General features: G+C 43.1%; 1 protein-coding gene across 1 annotated transcript in view; it reads left to right on the top strand.

Annotated features, from left to right (window-relative positions):
* GRPR (gastrin releasing peptide receptor) overlaps positions 1-20,526 on the top strand; it is a 37,947-nt gene extending 17,421 nt beyond the window's left edge. Inside the window, exons 2-3 of the mRNA XM_067722403.1 lie at positions 12,013-12,364; positions 13,781-20,526. Coding sequence (XP_067578504.1) covers positions 12,013-12,364; positions 13,781-14,170 — 742 coding nt within the window. The 3' untranslated portion in view covers positions 14,171-20,526. The remainder of the gene's footprint in view (positions 1-12,012; positions 12,365-13,780) is intronic.
* Positions 20,527-21,651: the final 1,125 nt, after the last annotated feature.

Genomic DNA, 21,651 nt, shown 5'->3' with positions numbered 1-21,651 from the left:
CTTGGGCTCCTTCACCACTAGCGTTTACCTCCGTGATGCTGGCAGGATCAGCCTTCTGGGCCAGGAGACCTAATAAGCTACAAAGTTGGGTCACCATATCTCCACGTATAAAACCTCTCACAAAAGGTTATTTAGATATAGTGCTCTTAAATTTTTATAATTAGCCACAATGACTCATATGCCATGATGGTATTTTTGAGCTTTAATGATTCTTATTTTGAAATTAAAAAAAAGATAATGTATTTTACTGAGATAATTTAGAAACTTAGAAATTCTTTTTTTTTTTTTTTTTTGCCGTACGCGGGCCTCTCACCGTTGTGGCCTCTCCCATTGCGGAGCACAGGCTCCGGACGCGCAGACTCAGCGGCCATGGCTCACGGGCCCAGCCGCTCCACGGCATGTGGGATCTTCCCGGACCGGGGCACGAACCCGCGTCCCCTGCATCGGCAGGCGGACTCTCAACCAGTGCGCCACCAGGGAAGCCCAGAAATTCTATTTTTATCCTCAATAATTTGAAGTATATTTAAAAACTGAAATTGTCTCATTTTCTGTATATGTTTGATAACTTAACTGGACCAGGGGAAGAACTGACATACTGGATGCGGTTGGTGGACCCCAGAGGTCACTTACAGACCTGGGCTTCCTGTGTTTCTCTGACCGAGGGTGATCCTGGCCAAGGGAAGGTGTGCGGCAGGCCGGAGAGCCCTGAATTAATACTGCAGGACAATTCTCGACCAAAGAGGGATGGGAGTCGGTGGGTAGACACACCAGCCTCCTCGGCCCTTGGTGACAAGTTCTGGAATGTGCTCACCACAGTCTCTCAGGGGGTCCCCAGCTGGCCTGTGCTCCAGTTGCCCTGTGTGGTACCCTATATTGCCTTTCATCCCCTCCCTGTGCCACTTCCCCACTCCCTCCCTGTGCTTCCGGAGAGCCCCTCCCAAATAAACTACATGCACCTAAATCCTTGTCTCAGGGTCTGTTTGGGGGTGAATGACAATTTATATAGACAATTAATTACCCAGAGTCTACTATACCCTCTACGCTAGAGCATTGGTGATTTTTTTTTTCTGTCTTTGTGATTTTTTTCCCGATTCTCTGTGTATCTTCTATGCCACGCAGTAGAGTAAATGCAGGCTGCGTAACTATAATTTGAGATGGGATTTATAAACGTTCTTCAATTTTTTTGGCTCATAAATTGCTGAGGGCTTCCCTGGTGGTGCAGTGGTTGGGAGTCCGCCTGCCGGTGCGGGGGACGCGGGTTCGTGCCCCGATTCGGGAAGATCCCACATGCCGCGGAGCGGCTGGGCCCGTGAGCCATGGCCGCTGAGTCTGTGCGTCCGGAGCCTGTGCTCCGCGACCGGAGAGGCCGCGGCAGTGGGAGGCCCGCGTACCGCAGGAAAAGAAAAAATAAATAAATAAATAAATTGCTGAAAAATTCTAACAAGTTATAAATATATGTTCCTCTCTCCGTAACATTTTTGAGGAATGGCCTTCGAACAACTTGTGCCAGGATGTTTGCACACCTACTGAAATTTAACTGGGTTACTGCTTTCCTTTGTCGTTTTAAACATACCCTCTGGCAACTGTAATATTTCATCCTGCTTATACCCCTTCTGATGGGCTCCTTACGGGATTAGCAGTGAGCTTTGGAATTAGATCATCCTGTTGAAACCCAGTTTGGGCCCAAGGGTCAATAGTTGCTCAACTCTTTCTGCCAAAGCACCATCAGATGTCCAGCAGTTGCCTGTGTTTGTCTTCCCATTTTATACCTCAGCTTCTACATCCCTCAGAGCCCTACACTTCTGAAGCCTTCCCCATGTCATTGGCTCTTTCTCTAGCCTCCTTCCAGCCTTTGGTTTTTAGTCCTTCCCTGATGCCTTTTTACCTCTGCTCCAGTGTCTCACTGAGATGGCCTCTTTAAGCCCTGAGAGTTCTGAATATATGAAAGAGTCCAGACCTCACTCTTGGCCTCAGGCCACAGAGAACTTCAGGGTGTATATATGGGGGTGAAAATGCAGGAGATTAGGTATAACAGACTCAAGGAGGAAGAATAAAAATTTTGTGTCTGTCTAGAAAGACACTACTTTCCCCATGGCTGCAGCAGGCAGGGAAGAGACACTCTGATCCTTTCTTTGGTTTTCTTCCTTAGTTCCAATACCAGTAAAGCGGAGCAGAATTTGCCCCAAAATGTGCCTCATTGGCATAAGGATAATTTTCGACTTTTTTTTTTTATTCTTTAAGAAAATAGCACAGGGACTTCCCTGGTGGCGCAATGGTTGAGAATCCGCCTGCCAATGCAGGGGACACGGGTTCGAGCCCTGGTCCGGGAAGATCCCACATGCCACGGAGCAACTAAGCCTGGGTGCCACAACTACTGAGCCTGCACTCTAGAGCCCGCGAGCCACAACTACTGAGCCCACGTGCCACAGCTACTGAAGCCCATGCGCCTAGAGCCCATGCTCCGCTACAAGAGAAGCCACTGCAATGAGAAGCCCACGCACCGCAACAAAGAGTAGCCCCTGCTTGCCTCAACTAGAGAAAGCCTGCGTGCAGCAATGAAGACCCAACATAGCCAAAAATAAATAAATAAATAAATTTTTAAAAAGAAAATAGCACATACAGGAGAAGCTCTAAAAACTGAGTAGAAGTTACCCTGTTATAGGAAACATTTACATTTATAAGGGAAATCTCCATTTGTAAGGGTGTCTCCCTTTTGGTACCAGGAAAAAGAGGATGACTCTAAATCTCTAGAAACTTATCAATGTAGAAGGCGTGGACTGAAATCTGTAGAATGAGCTTGTACTTTACTGTTCTTTGCCTGGTAACCTCCTAGGACTGGCTCCCCCACCCACTTCTTTTTTTTTTTTTTTTTTTTTTTTGCGGTACGCGGGCCTCTCACTGCTGCGGCCTCTCCTGTTGCGGAGCACAGGCTCCGGACGCGCAGGCTCAGCGGCCATGGCTCACGGGCCCAGCCGCTCCGCGGCATACGGGATCCTCCCGGACCGGGGCACGAACCCGTGTTCCCCGCATCGGCAGGCGGACTCTCAACCACTGCGCCACCAGGGAAGCCCTCACCCACTTCTTTGGTCTTTAGCTGAAGATGGTATTTAAGGTGATGGCTCGGGTCTTTTCAGGGAGTTACTCAGTTTTCCTGGGTCTCTCCCATGTTGTCAAGGAGGTATACATGTTATTAAACTTCTGTTTGTTTTTCTCCTGTTAAGCTGCCTTTTATTGTATGGGGTCTTAGTCAAGAACCTAGAAGGGTAGAGGGAAAATGATTTTTCTTCCCCTACACTAGAAAGCCCAGGTTGCCTGGTCAACCACAGGACCATCATTATAGGAAGCAGTAGGGCCTGGTGGTAGAGGCTTAGGGAAGAGCCTGCATGGGCTCAAATCTTGTTTCCACTGCTTAGCACTGATGGCCGTGGAAAGCGTACTTCGCATCATTTCCCTCATCTGTAAAAGAGCAATTATACTAGTACCTGCCACATATTATTACTACTAGAACTGTTGTGAGGATAAAAAGCAACATTTTAAACAAAATTCATAGCTTAGTTACCTGATCCACAGGAAGTCTCCAATAAGTTTTAGCCATTATCATTGTTGTTTTTAACAGAATCAATCTAATTGAAACCCAGGTACAAAATTGTCCTGTTCCTCCACAATCTGTTACAAGAAAGAATCCCCACATGACACTTACAGAGTAAGCCTTTGAAGAAAGTAAATATTTAGAAGTCTAACTGCCTGCATCCATTGTACCCCAAATGTCTCTTCCATCTGCTGGATGGAGGAATAAACAAAAATACTTTGATTGGGAAACAGAGCCTTCCTTACATAATCAGAGGTAGAACTCTACATACAGGAAGGTCATCTCATTGACGTGAATCCATACTAAAGAGCAAATGACTGATACACACTCCCTTCCTCAAAGCAGGGAGACAGTGGGCTCCTCCAGGGGGAGAACACAATGGAGGGGAAATTTTGATTCACAAAGGTGTAACTTCAGGATTTTACTCAGAGGTGGTCCTGCGTGGATCCACGATCTGTATCTGGATCTCTCTGAAGAAAATAAGAAAAAATATGAGTACACTTTGTAATGTGGGTCTTGATCCTCTGTCTTGGTCTGAGTTTTAAGCTCCCCTCTTCCGGAGACAAGAAGGTCTTCACTGCAGACCCTTAGAAAGCCCCCTGAAACCTTAGCTAAATTTTCTGGAAAGTGTGTTCTGGGACAATGGACCCCAAAGTGGAGTTCACTTCTACTTATTTTGATTTTTATTTAAAAATAAGGATGAATTAAAAGTTAATACTGTGTAGTATCCAAATTGAGGCTCAACCTGTCACTGAGTCCACGTCAGAGGGTCCCTTGTCATGTGCAGCTCAGGCAGCAGGAGTGGGGTTCCCGCCATGTACAAGTCTCAACAATGACCTTACTCTTCCCTGCACTTTCAGCTAATGGAGAGGCATTACAGACTGACATCTGCTTGTGCATAATCTAGTTTTAATTAACCTCCCTAAATGAACATTAGCTTAAAAATATTCCTGCCAAAACAAAACAGAGCAAAACAAAACCCCACAGATTGTAGATGATACTAAAATTGCAACTCCAAGAGAACAATATGAACATAGCAGAGAAGACACTTCCCTCATTCCTGGTAGAGTCGCTAATCAGATATGACACATTCAATCCCATTGAAATTATAATTATAATAAAGTTTTTCCCATGACAACAGCATTTACTGTTAATAAAATATATACCACATTATTTTAAGATTATTATTTTACTACTTGCTCGTCTTTTAAAAATTCTATATTTTAGAGTAAGTTTTCTCCCCAACCTGTTTATGAACTCTTGTGTAATACCCACCCACATTCCACAATGAACATTTCCTAGATTTTGTTCTTACTCTCTTTGTAGCACATATATATGTAAAGTATATAATAATTATATGTCTCTCTAGTATATATATTTGTCTGTTTGTTTTGTTTTATTTTACTGAACTCTGGAAAGTAAGGTACAAACATCCTGACCTTTCACTTCTAAGTACGTTTGTGTATTTCCTAAGAACAAGGACACTCTTCTACATAACCCCAATGCTGCTATCATACCTAATGAAATTAACAATAATTCCTTAATACCAAGTAATGTGTAATCCATGATCAAATTTCCTCCATTGTCCCCAAAATGTCTTTTATAGCTTTTTTTGCCCCCTAAATCCAGGACCAAATCAAGGCATATGCATTGCATTTGGTTATTATATCTCTTTTTTTCTGGCTTTATTATGACATAATTGACACATAACATTGTATAAGTTTAAGGTGTATAACATAATAATTTGACATAGGACATATTGTGAAAAAGATTACTTGTTATATCTCTTTAATCTCCTTTAAGGTAGAATAGTAGCTCCCCTACATTCGTCTAAAACGATGATGTTGACTGTTTTGATGAATCCAAGCCAGTTATCTTGTAGAATGTGCCAGAAGTGGATTTGTCTGATTGTTTCTTCAAAGTAGATTCAGGTTAAAAATTGGAGACAAGAACACTGCATAGGCAATGTTATGTCCTTCCCATTGCATTGCACAGGAGGCACAGGATCGCAGATTGTCCTGCTATCGGTGATGCTAAGTTTGATCAGGGCCACATTATGAATTTCCTGGGCCCTTTGCACTTTTACCTTCATGGGATCCTTTCGCCATAAAACATATAAAAAAGTATATTTTATAGTTGTATTGGCACAAAGATAAATATAATCCAAGGTGGATTATGTTTATTTTTTTCCTGATTTTAAAAGAAATTAAAACATTTTCCCGAGCCTCTAAAGTTATCATGGGCCCCAGACCCGTGCCTGCCTAATGGAGAAGTTCACCCTGGGTTTGACCCCTTGATTAGAGAGGTGACCTCTGGACCTCCACAACATAAAGGTGCATTTTCCTTTTGTAATTAAATAGTAATCTGTGGGGAAACTCTTTGAGACTATGTGTATATCTTGTTCCCCGAAAACCTCTCCCTCAGTGGTTTTACTATTTTTGCTTGAATCAGTTATTACATTGAAGGTTGCAGGAATTATGTCCTGTTCAGGGATGAGAATACTGAGGTGCAAGGAGTCTGTGATTTGTCCAAGATCATAAAGCTAGTGGGTAGAATCAGCATTAGGAACTAGGTGTCTCTGCTCCCAAATTCACATTAGAGCCCCAAGGAAACTGGAGTATATTAAGAAGGAGTGAAAAAGAGCATTGGAGTTATTTGGCCCAGAGAGAAGAACAGAAAAGGATGACTATAATCTGTTACATGACTAAAGATAACAGTTGATGGGTACCGAGGACCGGCAAACTCTCCATTTGCAGTGTAATAGCTCAAAGGAGGTAAGACTCCATTGCTCTGGACCGCAGTCATTTTACAAACCAGCTAATAATTGCCTCACATTTCTTCAGAAAAGTTCTTGGCATTATTCTCAGGAGGAGATAAAGCCAATGTTTAATAGTCTTGTCAAATCTTATTAGGTATTAGGATTCTAATTTAAATGCTGACAATGTGTCAATTACCCTAGAGAACATTTAGTTCATTTCGTTTTCTCTTCACCTCAGGCCTCTCCAGGTAGCGTGCATCAGGATTGTAATCGAGGTTTTAAAATATTGTTGTTCAACAATTCCTACAGACTTCGGTAGGTAATTGTGAACAAATAGGGGCTGAAATGCTGGATCCTTAAAACTAAACAAACTGCCCGTGTTTGAATAAAAGACATACCTTTCTGTGGGCAAAGGTTGCCAACCCTGGGTGTGGAAGCCAGCTACTTCTACTTGCCAAGAATCCCTTTGACACGTTAATCTTGCAGAGAGAATGTTTTGGACCTTTCCGGTGTTTGCATAAGAAAAATGAAGCACCGATGTTTTCAGAAGTGGGAAGCAATTGTCTTTGGCCCCATATTGTCAGAGGAGTGAATTGGTCATTCTGTGGAAGAATGACTCTTACTAGGTGTGCGAAAGTGAATCTGCTGTCGCTTATTTATGAGAAGTTGAAAATAAAAGACACATCTGCAAGTCACATATTATTAATCTTAATTGATTAGCAAGTATTTGCTGAGCCTCTACTTTGAAATAAGTGGTAAGAGGAACAGGGGACCTGGAGCATTTTCAGTGATACAGAAAGAAGAGAAGAGGAGAAGATATAAGCTTCTGACCTCAGGAACTTACGAGAAAGTCAGGTAGAAAAGACATGCCCATGGAAAGCTAGCAAGCAATTCAAGGTAGTGCAGAGTAAGCGTAACACGAGAAGAGTAAAATTAGACAGGTTGGGAGAAGCAACGGAATTATCGAGGCCTAGATTGATCAGCAAAAGCTTCAAGATGATACTTATAAGCTGGAATTTGGAAGGACAGGCTTCAGATGAATGGAGACTCTGGAATCAGGCATGACGAAAGGGCGGAGGCAAGAAAGTGATGGCGAATTTAAGAATAGAACATAGACTAGTCTCTCTCTAGAACATAGACTAGTCTCTCGAAAGTTGACAGCTCTTTCTTTCAAAGGACCGGAAGTGGGGGATAATCTATGCGAAATGATCCTGGAAATAAAATCTGATGATGGCTTTAAATGACCACCATGTCTAATTGTTCTAAATAAGGCTCTTTTGTTGACAAAGAATGGTTGCCACTTAAACTAACTCAAGTGAAAAGGGAACGGGAGAATTGTAAGATTATAACAGAACACCTCTTGGACATTCAAAAGTAGTTTGTGGGCCAGGAACCAAGGACCCTCTGTACGACTTAGAGCCACATCATCTCAGCTTCTTCTGCTTTTATATCTGCCTCATTCTCTTTTTCTCACTCTACCTACTTTGCTTATTCATCTTGCACTGATCCCTTCCTCAGCATCATAATATTTTATTGCCATCATCTACGATTGACTAACTACATCCTCTCAATTTTTCAGTTTAAATGCTTGAGAGAAAGAGAGACTCTTTGGTAGTTGGCCAGGCAGTTTATTGGCTGGTTTCGATTATTATTGGCTGGTATCCATCCTAGTCCAACCAGTCATCACTCTTAAATGAGAACCGCCCAGTGGGGTCTCCCTTCATTGGGAGCTCCAGGCAGAGCAGCCCAAACCAGAAGATATAGACTGCTATGTTCCAAGCTCTACAGAACCATTAGACTTTCAGGGAACAGTTGGTATGTTCTGTACACATTTGGGAAATGGCTGGTCTATTTTTCTATCTCTAGGAAGGATTTTCCCAGAGCTTTCTTCTTAAAGAGCTGTACTATCCTGAAAAGAGCTGGTCCCAAATTGAATATTGACTTCACCACCTCTGAAACCATCTGAGCTTCAATTTGTTGCCTGTAGAGTGGGGATAATAGCACCTACCTGTTGGAGTTGTCTGGAACATAAATGAGATCATTTCAATGCTATTCTCTGCTTGGCACAAGGCAAGAGCTTAGTAAATGGGATTTCTGTAATTTCTTTGATATTTTGTGAATATTTCATAATAGAAAACTGTTGGCAATGCATTTTTACTTATTTTTTAATTGTAAAAATGATATATGAATATTTTAAAGCAAACCCTACACATTATATTATTTCACTGATAAATATTTTAGGGTGTGTTTTTGTTTTGGGGGGTTTTCTTGGGCTGCGTTGGGTCTTTGTTGCGGTGCGCGGGCTTCTCATCGCAGTAGCTTCTCTTGTTGTGGAGCACGGGCTCTAGAGCGCAGGCTCAGTAGTTGTGGCACATGGGCTTAGTTGCTCCGCAGCATGTGGGATCTTCCCGGACCAGAGCTCAAACCCGTGTCCCCTGCGTTGGCAGGCGGATTCTTAACCACTGCGCCACCAGGGAACTCCTAGGGTGTGTTTTTAATAAATAAAGATTTTTAAAAAGCACAGAACCACAATACCACTATTATACCTAATACATTAAAGATAATTCCTTGATATCACCAGTACTAAATCTACATTTGATTTTCTTCAATAGTCTCAAAAATATCTTTTTATGGTTGTTTGGTTTGGATTAAAATCCAAAAGGAGTCTACATATTGCACTGGTATCAGTCAGTCTATAAACCATTTTCTCTGCTCTTCTATGCCATATATTTGTTGAAAAAATGGGGTCATTATTCCTGTAGAATTTTCCAGTTCAGGATTTGACTGACTGCATCATCTAGCAGGTTCTTCTATCCCCACATTCCTTGAAAACTGGTACATAGATCTAGAGGCTTATTTAGATTTAGATTCAAATTATTTCTCTGGCAAAACTATAAAAGAAATATTTTATACTATCTTTTATGTTTTAAAAGTTGTGAATTTGAAATAGTAGCTCAATAGTTCCCACGGCATTTTGCACTTAGGAATACAAGACTCCCAAGAGAGAAGGAGGTAAGCCATTCGCTCTGGTTTCTGCTTCATGCCTGAGGGAATCACCTTCCCTTGGAGAGTTAATGGTACTTGTGACTGCTATCTGCCAGAAAATGTACATGGAAGTCATAACTACCAGTTTATCTCTAATGGATTTATCAGAGATATCTTTAGTCATATACATCTCTGGCTGAGGATATTCACATATCTTTCATTAAAAATATCAATTCCGGGCTTCCCTGGTGGCGCAGTGGTTGAGAGTCCACCTGCCGATGCAGGGTACACGGGATCGTGCCCCGGTCCGGGAAGATCCCACATGCCGCGGAGCGGCTGGGCCCGTGAGCCATGGCTGCTGAGCCTGTGCGTCTGGAGCCTGTGCTCCGCAACGGGAGAGGCCGCAACAGTGAGAGGCCCGCGTACCGCAAAAAAAAAAAAAAAAAAAAAAATCCATTCCTTGACTACATTCTAAACTAGGAATTAAAATGTTTGAAATGACTAGTGACTAGAGAAAGCACCACAGGACAGTAGAACCTCCTTTGAAATTTTTTTTTTTAATAAGTGTTTTTTTTGTTTTGTTTTTTTCGCCATGCCGTGTGGCATGTGGGATCTTAGTTCCCAGACCAGGGATTGAACCCGCCCCCCTCCCCTGCATTGGAAGCGCGGAGTCTTAATCACTGGACCGCCAGGGAAGTCCCTGTAATTGTTTTAAATGCACTAATACAAATTATGGACGGAAAAGCAAACCCGGGTACACAGAAGCAGGACTACAGTGTTGTTCTGGAGTGTTGGGGATATCTGATAAATACTCACCTTTTCTCCCCTACCTGAAGTGGGAACAGAGAACTAGATATAGAAATAAGACAGATGACAATAAAAATAATTACTTCTATATCTCATAAAGCTGTTTGGAGAATGTGACCTAGGTGCCCAGCAATAATGAACTTGCAGACACTCTGATCTTCTAAATTACATATGCCACTCCCCTTGTCAGGGACACTTAGATAAGCACAGGCCTCTCTAAGCCCAGTGCACATGCTGGGTTCTTTTTCCCAAACTCACCACTCAAAACTCACTCCCCCTTCCCTGGAGGGTCGCAGAAAGTGAGCGAGAAGTCAGAGTGCAGCCAAGAGTGGTAACTCAATGGAGGTTTGATCAACATGGAAATAAGTGGAAATAACTGTTCCTTTCTCACTGAAGTCCACTATATAAAAGAGCATCACAGGCAGAACCCAGTGTCAGCACAGCGTTTTCAACAATGAACACCCTCACATTTAGGTGGTCCCAACGCATATCACCTTCTACACTATAGCAGCTCATGTGCAGTAGAACAAATGTTTGTGCCGTGTGTGCAAATCGCAGTGCTGGCAGATACCAAGATAGAAAAAGACCCAGTCTTTGCCCCCCAAAGGCTCATCCTCTAGTGGGTTCTCAACAGGTGGACCCAAAATAAGTGTGTGGCCCACTGTGCTAGGCGTTGTGTGGGGAGTTGTAGCAGGCATGGAGATGCTCTGCTCAGACCTCCCTTGAAGGAAAGACTTGCTGTTCAGCTCTCAGCTCCTTCTGGGTCCACTTCACGTTTCAAGCTATGGTCATGCTCTTCTTGGGCAGCTCCTGCCTAGTGACAGAACCAGGTAGCAACTGAGGTCACCTTCTTTTTGGGTGGCCCCAGCCAGTGACCAAGCCAGGTGGTGATACAAGGGCTTGGCCATTTCCACCAAGACAGGACCCCTTCGTTGGGCAGTCTTTGCTCCTGAGCTTCCCATTGGGCTGGTGTAGGGCGACCAGCTGTCACCATCACTGGGACTGAGAAGTTTCCCAGGGCATAGGACTTTCAGTGCTAAAACTGGGAAATGTCCAGGCAAACTAGGATGGTTGGTCACCTTGGCTGGTGTAGACCTTGTCAGATCTGCATCAGGGTCTGACAGCTCCCTCTGCGCAGTCCTGCCTCCTTCCCTTTCCCCACAGGTGTTCATCAACAATAAACTCTGTGTCCTCCTGACTACATCTCAATGTCTCATTCCCAGAGCACTCGACCCACGACAGGGGCACAGGTAGCACAGAAACCAGGAAGGACCTAAATATTGCAAGAGAAGATGAGGCTGAAAGAGAGTGGGGGGGGCGCAGGGAGATTCATTTGTTAATTACAGGGATGCTTCTGTGTGTGACTTTTTCAGCGGACTATTTGTTCTGCAACCTTTGAAAAAGAAAAGAGGCTTATGTAAATACTCAGTGACAAAAGGTTTCCTAAACTGCATTTGAATACTCAAAATGAAGGCTTTGCCAAAAAAAAAAAAAAAAAAAGCCAACCTTCTTGTTCCAGCATCCTTTGTTAAACACGCGTTGTTATTCATTTCTGTGATTTAAGAAGAAAAATAAATGGAGCTTCAGCTTTTCTGAGAAGTATTCTTAAAATCAAGAAAGAATGTGGGCAGAATATTACTGCAGGGGGAAGGGAGCAGCACCCTTCAGGGCCAGGACTAGGATGAAGTGAGCCAGGTACTTGGGGTGCAGCATTTAAGGAGGTGCTCGCTGTCAGTTCAGAGTCAGCGCTTGCATGAACCTGACAGTCAACGCCTCCTTAAGTATTGCACCTCAGGGGCCTCACTGGCCTCACCCTAGTCCCGGCCCAGGTACCCATAATAGTAATAGATAACTTCCCTCTTCCCTGCCCCAGGTACAAAGCCATCGTCCGGCCAATGGATATCCAGGCCTCTCACGCCCTGATGAAGATCTGCCTCAAAGCCGCACTGATCTGGATCATCTCCATGTTTCTGGCCATCCCAGAGGCTGTATTTTCTGACCTACATCCCTTCCACGAGGAAAGCACCAACCAGACCTTCATTAGCTGTGCCCCATACCCACACTCTAATGAGCTGCACCCCAGAATCCACTCCATGGCTTCCTTCCTGGTCTTCTACATCATCCCGCTGTCGATCATCTCTGTTTACTACTACTTCATCGCCAAAAATTTGATCCAGAGTGCTTACAATCTACCCGTGGAAGGGAATATACACGTCAAGAAGCAGGTAGGTGCTTAGAAGTGATTCATTTCCTCCTTGGGGATTTGATTCCTTGCGTTTCTTTAGGACTCCACTGACAAGTTCAGTATCTGGGTGGTCACGTTGCCTGATTCTGCAGTAGAAGTGGTGAGTGATCTGTGGCCAGATGGTAAACAGGAACTCCTAGCTTCAGAAGACTTGGCATGCAGGTGTTCTTTAAGAATCTGGTTCTCTCATTAAAGAAACCTAGGCAAGCGAGGTGTGGAGAACCTGAAAGCTTTGGAGTATGGGTTTCTTTTTGAGAAAAATCTGTTGTTGTTTTTTAAAAAATAAAATGTTGAGGCTCCTAGGGATGTGAGTTCTTTAAGCTCCAATCACATTGTTTGGGTGGGAAGACAGTTACCACATGTGATAAAGCAGAAAGGGCAGGAAAACGAGGCTGGTTGAAGAAAAAGCAGTAGTTTGATTAAGATGGGTTCACATTGATTTGAGTTCAAATCCAGGCTTCCTGACTTACTTACCCTTTCTGAGAGTCAGTTTTTTATCCATGATGAGGGTAATAACCCATATATTGTAAGGCTGTTGGAGGATCACAAGAGAGACACATGTACCCCCAGATGGCCCAGAGTGCAGGATGCCCTCCTTATGTGTTAGGCTCCCTTCTCCAATCCCCCTGTCACCCCCGTAATTTCATCCTGTGGTATAAATGGTAGAAACCAGGGGCTCTGGCTTTGTCGTCTTCATCAGTTTTTGTCTTCTAGTCCAAATGTAGATCGTGTAGTATTTATGATGGAAAAGCAGAAAGACTCCCTCCATTTCAAACGTGTAGCTGACTCAGTTGGAGTCTTCACCCTCTAAAATTCTTTTTTTCCCTCATCAATTATGGGGGGAAAATGGCAGTTCTCAGTGAAACTGTCTCCCTGCTTGAAAGACCTCTCAATGGTGAACATCCATTGTACCCCAGATTCTTTAAAGAGAACAATGTTTCCCCTTGCCGTAGCAGAGGGAGTTGGGAAAAAAAGGAGATGCTCAGCCCGCTTTTCTCTGAGACCCTTCCTGTGTTATATAGGCCAGAAAAAACTTGAGAGTAAAAAAAATAATAATAGGCAGTTATCTTGGTTTGGCGAATGAGGAAGAACAAAGCTGGCTGCTTTTTCAGGCCTCAGAGGGAAGAAGAAATTATTAACTGTGGAGCCGAGAAAGACATGAAGTCATATGGCTGATAACTGCACCAATGCCCTCCTGAGGACAGAGGGGCACTTACTAGAATTTCATCGTGCAGTCCATTCAAGCATGTAATCAACTTTGTTTAAAGAGCTCAGAGGCACATTGGAACTATTGAACTTGTTTTCTGTGGCCTTGTGAGCCCGTCCATTTCCCTAATTCATTTTCCCCATCTTTTGCTCTGCCCACATCTTTGCCTCTGTGTCACTCTGTCCTCAGATCGAATCCCGGAAGCGCCTGGCCAAGACAGTGCTGGTGTTTGTGGGTCTCTTTGCCTTCTGCTGGCTCCCCAACCATGTCATCTACCTGTACCGCTCCTACCACTACTCCGAGGTGGACACCTCCGTGCTCCACTTCGTCACCAGCATCTGCGCCCGCCTCCTGGCCTTCACCAACTCCTGCGTGAACCCCTTTGCCCTCTACCTGCTGAGCAAGAGTTTCAGGAAACAGTTCAACACCCAGCTCCTCTGTTGCCGGCCCAGCCTGATGACCCGGTCTCACAGCTCCGGCAGAAGCACCACCTGCATGACCTCCTTCAAGAGCACCACACCCTCCGCGGCCGCCTTCAGCCTCATCAACGGAAACATCTGTCACGAGGGGTACGTCTAGACTGACCCTTGACCCTGCCCCCTAGGGACTCCTGGCTTTGCCTTATGGCTGGTAAGGAACCCTCGCCTCTGTTGTTGTCTCTGTACCCTCCAAAGACCCTTTGGCAGGCTCATGAGCGATGTGGGCGGGTTGGGGGGAGGCCCAAATGGGTCACCATTATGTTGGAAAGGCCCATCAAGGCGTGTGTTTTCCATTTCAACTTGTGAATGCTGCTTCTGACGCAGAGCAAACTTTCCCTTTTTTAGAAAAGGGAACAAATAGGAAATCATTATTTTAAGCATTAAACCCTGACATACAGATGTGCTCAACTAAGTCATAGAAACTATACGAACAACCAGATTTATATAGCAGAGAAATTGTACACTGAATGTCCACTTTGTGAAAGACTTCACCTTGTCATTTCTTTAAGCACCAGTCAGTGCTTTAAGAATACGATTTGAGTCATTTTTCAGGAATACTTATAATCACAAACCAAGGAACTTTTTTTTACACTTGTAATATGAAAAGTCAACCCTAGGCGAGTCCCATGTATAAGGGACAGTCCCCAAACTGATAACACTGGAAGCCAATTTAAAACAAATCCCTGAGTGTCGATTGTTTTTAAAAGACATTGCTGAGGACATAGGAGAAACACTCACCACATCATTTTAAGGCAAAAACACAACCAAACACACTGACACATATATTGAGGTCCAGGTGTAGCTGGGGAGTGATAGCTCACACTCCGAATTCTAACTCAATGCAGGTCCTTTTTGCTGTTACCCAATTGCAATCATCCATGGTGTGGTTCCACCATATCAGAGAAATCCTTCGCGGGGAAAATTGATCATACTATCCATTCATCAAACATGTATAGAAGTGCATAAAGTATAGTATTTATTTTAGGCATATAGGTTTTCAGACAAATGTATTTACTTCTATTTGGCTGTCCTTGTCTGCTACAGTGAAGAAGTAGTTTCACATGAGAAGAAAGGGATCATATTTGAGTGGAAATAGAAACATGTTTACATTTAATATCTGCTTTACCTAAAGTCTGTGGCAGGAAATGAATTCAATGTCAGTAATATGTGTTTCTGTCTCAGTATGTGTAAGAAAGTTGCAGGGGGAGGTCTCAGCTTTAAGAACTGATTGAAAGACAGCTACAGATACATTAAGTTTCTACTTATGAAGAGTATTTATGAAACAGCCCATGTGCAGAAAAATACTGGACTTAAATCTTTTTTGTTTTCTAAGTGAGTAAAAGGATTTGACTCTCTTTCTTTAGATACCCTGAATCAAGTTTTTCTTGACTCAAGGACAGGCCAATTCTGAGAGATTGCAAATGTGTTACCCCACTTTCAGATAAATCCAAATTCTGCAAATGTGCCCTCATGTGTAGCCCTCACACACTAAGACAGTTTTAGTTCCGGTTTTCTCTATCCGGGTGAGATAGAACAGTCAGCTCTCTTTTCCACATGAGATTTTTATAAGATTTTTGTGTCTTGATACAAGGAAGTGCTCACTGTCTACAGAGCTTTAGCAGTTGGGACCAAGACTGTTGTAAAGATCTGTATTTATAATTGTATTAGCTGGGGTGAACCTCTGCACTTCTGTTTGCTACATGCAGTTACATACTGTACACACCTGCTTTCCTGGTGCTCCATAATTACATGGGACAGTTTGAAAAGCAGACAGGTAGTATAGCTGAAAGAACCAAGATTTTTAGCTTGACATCCCAACTCTGTCATATATGTGTGTGTGTATATATATATATATATATATATATATATATATATATATGGCTAGCATTTTTTTAACTCTCTAGAATGAGAGGACAGTCCCTTCTATTGCTGAGATCCTCTGAGCCCCATCATTGTTTCGATTTCTGTCTCTTAAGCATTTATGTAACCACCTGCTCACAGTTGTCCCACTTCTGCCACCTTTGCAGCAACTCCTCTTGAGAAATCCTTCAACCACCATTCTACACTCATGTTCCCAATAGTGGAATGGAAGGAGACAGACAATTCCATTGCTTCAAATAATTTGTATGAATGACATCCCGTTAGCTTGTTATGTTTTGTAATTAGAGCTGAAAGAGATAGAAGAAAACACCTTGCTCAATCTCCTCCTTGTACAAAGAGTACCTTTCCTATTCACACTTCTTCAACCTCCACGCACCTGTTATCTTGAACTGCTGTACCACAGTTTTACCCTTGGCTTTCTTCAAAACTCTTGAGTATAAGTGACTCCATACCTAGCTAGTTGCTAAAGTGCATAGCATTCTGGGTTCCTAGCATGACTTGTTCGAGCATCTCTGATCTCCCTGCTTCCGAAGACATTTTGGGAGTAGGACTTATCTTAATGCCTCCTTCATTTAACATCATGGCATAGACTGTGTCTGGCCTCCTTTCTAGCTTCTAGATAAACAGGAGATCGATGTCTGGGTCTAGCTGTGTGTCCTTAGGCAAATCTTATCATCTCTTTGAGACTCTTCAGTGAAAAGGTTGGAGGAGGCCTTTGCCAGCCAGTGACCTAGAGGACTGATCAAATTATTTTGTGAATCAACTGATAGATTGACTCCAACTTTCTCACTGGGGTGAACTCAGCCGGGCCCTGCTCTAGGGAAGTCAAATTTTTATTTCACCTCCGGAACCTAAAATCACGGTGAGGGAGACCCAAGCCCCCACGTGGTATCACCTCTCTGTTAGGGCTGAGTGTGGCAGCGGCTGGAGCTAAGACATTTCACTCCTCGCCTCCAAAGATAATCATGTTTAGAGCTAATGTCTTTGGTGAGGGAAAAAAAAAATCAATTTTGGCTGTGGAAAACCATCTGTGTTTATTCAGTTTATTCAGACACTACCTTTCAATCTATCTTAAATTGAGCCTCCCTGAGGCAGGCAGCTCAACAGTGACAGATTAAGCAATAAACAAAGCAGTCTTCCCACCAACGGCTGCTGCTCAGAGGGATTTTCCACAGCAAGAGATCCTGGCCCCGCCATGTTGTTGACGTGATGATTCCCCATAAGTGCAGATGGCTGAACCCTGTTCTTCTGGCTGCCCTCACTCCCCCACTGAACCTGGCCTTCCGCCTCATTAATAAGCCCTGGATTTCCCTGCTTTGCCCCACAAACAACTTGGGTTCATCTTGAAGGATGGAGTGCCCTTAGATAAATAAACAGTTTAGAGGCTACTTCACACAGACCAAGTTCAGCTTGTTATGAAAATATACGTTAAATAGAAATAAATAAACTTGTCCACAAGACATGGGCACACTTAAGTTATAAAGTCTTCACTTGTGCCCAAGTAGCCGTTGGTTACTGGTTTCGGAGTCTACTCACGTGCCAAGTAGCTTCTGGTAATAGTGATTAGCTTTGTTTGGGGACTACAAGTTGAATGACACCCTCAATCTGTGGACTGCAAGGTGGCTAAGTCACTTTTCCCAGGAGCCAGATAGAAACGATGGCCCCGGGAACCTGACTGTATGAGAGTGGAATAATTGTACATACGGTGTTGTGATGAGATGGGGAGGTGCAAACTTTCTTGCCATTTGTGCCCTTCACACCCACACCAGGAAGGAGCTCCTATTAAAGAGTAGCTTAGAATTAACCCTGGGTTGCTGAGAGGAATGGAGCACATTTGAAACATTTGTCTAATATTTGGCTGAATTTTCATAAAATGGATTAACAGCTGAAAACAAAGGAATTAGTCACTCTCCTGGGACCAGGCTTTGTGTGAGCTAGTCAATGAAACCGACCCCTAACAAGCTCTACTTCATTCTGTATCGGGATGGTCACTTCTCTCAGCCCCAACCTCGACAACTCCGCCCCCCGCCCCCGACACACATACATGCCCAACACAAACACAAACACTGTAATATCAAGCAATCTCTTATCATGATATTTGGCCTTCAAAGACACCCTTTTTTAGGAGCAATCAAAAAACCACACACTGAGAACAAGTTTTTCTCACGTGAAAGTTCACATTAGAAATGCATTTGGTGGAATTTATCTAAATTTTTAAAAAGTTGAAGAGCCCCTCGGTTAAAATATTACATAGTCACAATTAATTCAAAATATACTTTGCATTGACCTAGTGTTCATGGTCTACCTTGCCTCATCTAATCCTAGCCTTCGCTGCTGACCAGAGAGCTGCTTTACATCCTTTACTGTGGAAATTTGTAAATGACATTGACTAGTGACCATTCACTATTAGATTAAAAGGCCCAGGGAACTATGAGGCCGAAGCATGAAAGTGTGGGTATGGGACCAGATTGACGTTAAAAAAGATGATTTCATATGGTTCAGCGTAACCTGATCTCATTCATTCTCATGGTCCATTCTGTGCTATTGAAGAACAGTGCTGATCGCCACCACCCCAGTTTACAGGATAGTCTGTTGCCCCTGCAAGTGACTCTGTTTAACTTGGCACGAGGGAGTGAATGGAGTTGTCGATGGTTGCCTCAGGAGAGGCATACTATTGGGAATGGCATTCCGCGTCTGAATGGAGTCCTGTGGCTCTAGAAGTGCTGGAAGGAAGGGGCTCAACTTCCCCAAGCCCCGAGGACGTGCCACATGCAGTGCTGAGCACGTTGCTGTTCATCCTAACCAGCACCTTGGAGAGCATTCAGAAGATGAAGCCAAGGCTCACGGAGATCGCTCCACGATGCCAAGGCCACATGGCTCAGCTGAATGACAGAGCATTAACCTGGGCCTGCATCTCTCTTACATCCTCGTCCAGTCCACCGCTCAGCGTTGCTTCCCAAATCCAGCCCACGTGAGAAACTCAGTCCATGGAACATAATAGACCCTCCTGTTCCCTGCTCTAGATCTTGTCCAAAGGCCTGAACTAGTGATAAAGTCAAAGAATATGCACAAAGGGCATCGAAGATGTTTCTAAGCATATAAGTTAAGGACTCACTGCAGGCAGAGGCTGAAATGCAGCACAAAGTAGGTGGGCAAGGAGGTCCCTTAGTTCAGTTAGCCCCAGAGACACAATTCAGTTGCAATCGAAGGCCCTGGGAAGAATTTCCCACCTGGTTATGTGAGTAACTGAGGAGAAAAAAGCCTTGGTGAAGTGCCGTGTTCAGAGAGAGGAGCCCAGCGAGAGGAATCAGTCCAGGCGCCCTCCTTCAAATCAGGATTAGCTGGCGAAGAGGTGTCAGGAAGAGGTGGAACCACCCACTTCCCCTCAAAAGAGTAAGATATGACAGTGGATGGTTTCCTGGAGTCTGGAGACGCAGGCTACGTGAATAGCCTTGAATAGAAAACGATCTCCTGGACTAAGGGGCCAAGTCATGGGCTCAGGTATGGACCTATAGCTATCTGAGTGCCCAGCCCTAAGTGCCCTGTTACAATCCCAGACATCACTGTCTCTCTGCTCTCTCTGAGCTCACGTTCTAGAAAATAAGATTATTTTCCTTTTTTTACCCAAATTTAAATTTCATTCCCAGAGCTATATAATGCCATGGAAGGACTCACGTAATTTTATGGTCTTTTAAAAGGATCATTTTAATGGATAGTAAAACCTCACACACTGAACACCTCATTAATTCCCAGACAAGCTTGAAAATTTTGGTATAATCCAGGAGTTCAGTGTTCAAAGTACATTATATAATTTGGGCCTGTTGTGAATCTAAATTTTTCATCACTTTGCTTCAATTTTAGCTACTGATGTTGATATATCAATATTGACCATGTACAACACTAAGAAAGTTAAACTGATTTTCTTTAAAAATGTTTTTTCCTTTAATTTGGGCTTAACTGATTCAAACGTGACCTTTTTGCATCCGAGTCAGCAGGGGTTTGGGTAATAAAGTTTGTTGAAATGGTCAATTTAGTGAGTTGTAAAAATACAAACTTCTTTAATGTCATTTTCCATTTTGTTTTAAATATTATACTCATATTTTGTAAATTATAATTGTACTTGTTACTATTAACTGTAAATATTTATTACATTAAAAATGTGCTCTGTATTAAATAACTCGGAACAAGTTCCAGGTGTGGTACTTAGTATAAATAATGTCATGGCTTGGATTTGCCCAGACTCCTTAGAGTAATGAATTATTTATAAGAAATTCACAATAATAATGTGGATGATTCAGATCCTTTTAAATGTACAAACTTAACTGTGTGACCATGTAAAATTTTGTCTGTGAATCGTGCTCATTGATTGTACTCTTATTTTTCAAGAAATGTTCCCAGTGCTATCCCATTGTACCTGGTCTGTATGACATTAAGTCAAATCCAGCGTAGTAAGCTGAATATTCAAGTCACAGAAGATAAGACATGTGTTTTATTTCTTAATATAATAAAGCATAATTTATGAAATGGACAGATGCATGTATGCAATGTTCAATAAAAATATAACTGTTGCATGAATGTAGTCTGTGGCTATATGCCCCATAGTTCCTTGGTTCCAGAACCATCTATCAATACACCAGAAGCACCCAGGCTGCTTGTTGCAAAAGGCAGATTCCCCAGTTCGATCCCTGTTGACTCTGGAACATCTGAGAGCGTGGCCTAAAAATCTGCATTTTAAAGCACCCTAGGGGGTTCCTTAGAACGTGAGAGTTTTGTTTCATTAAACTTTTAAAATACGTATTTAACTTTTGAATAAGTAAGCCATTCTCGTGATTCAAAATTGAAAACACAGAAAGGTATTCAGTGAAAAGACACTAGGCTACTGCAGTCCCCTGTCCTCACAGTTCTCGGCATCCGTCACCACGTTCCTCCAAAGGGTGGCCATTGTTATTAGTTCCTTACATGTGTATACCCCTGAACATTATTTGTGCATATGCAAATAAATGCAAATATATGTTTTCCTGTATCCCACCACCGTTTTACCTTTTACAGAAATGGTAGCATATTATATGCATTGTTTTGCCTCTTGCTTGCTTCACTACACACTGTATCTTGGCAATCTTTCCATATCATTATATAAAGTTCTTCCTCATTCTTTCTTTCCTTTTTTTTAAAAAAAAATTTATTTATTTATTTGGTTGTACCGGGTCTTAGTTGCGGCACGCGGGCTCCTTAACTGTGGCGTGCAAACTCTTAGTTGTGGCATGCGTGTGGGATCTAGTTCCCTGACCAGGGATCAAACCCAGGCCCCCTGCGTTGGGAGCGCAGAGTCCTAACCACTGCGCCACCAGGGAAGTCCCCTCATTCTTTCTTACACCTACAGAGTATCTCCTAATTTATTTATCCAGTCTGCCATTGATGAACATTTAGGTTGTTTCCAATATTTTGCTATTACGAACACTGTTGCAGTGAATCACATATATAATTTCATGCATGAGCAAGTGTTGGAAAAAGAAATCCTAAATGGGGAACTGTGGAACCAAAGACCATGTATCTTAATATTTTTGACAGTTATTCCAAATTTTTCTCTTTAGGGCTTGAATACCAAAGTTTGAGAGCCTCTGCTTTCCGGGATAATCCTAATCATCAGAGAGCAGGAAAGCCGCAAAGAAACGACACAACAGCTGGCCGCAAATGGGGGCT

Source organism: Pseudorca crassidens, chromosome X (genome assembly GCF_039906515.1).
Source record: "Pseudorca crassidens isolate mPseCra1 chromosome X, mPseCra1.hap1, whole genome shotgun sequence".
NCBI classification, from domain to species: Eukaryota; Metazoa; Chordata; class Mammalia; order Artiodactyla; family Delphinidae; genus Pseudorca; species Pseudorca crassidens.
This window is presented reverse-complemented; position numbering and strand designations above follow the sequence as displayed.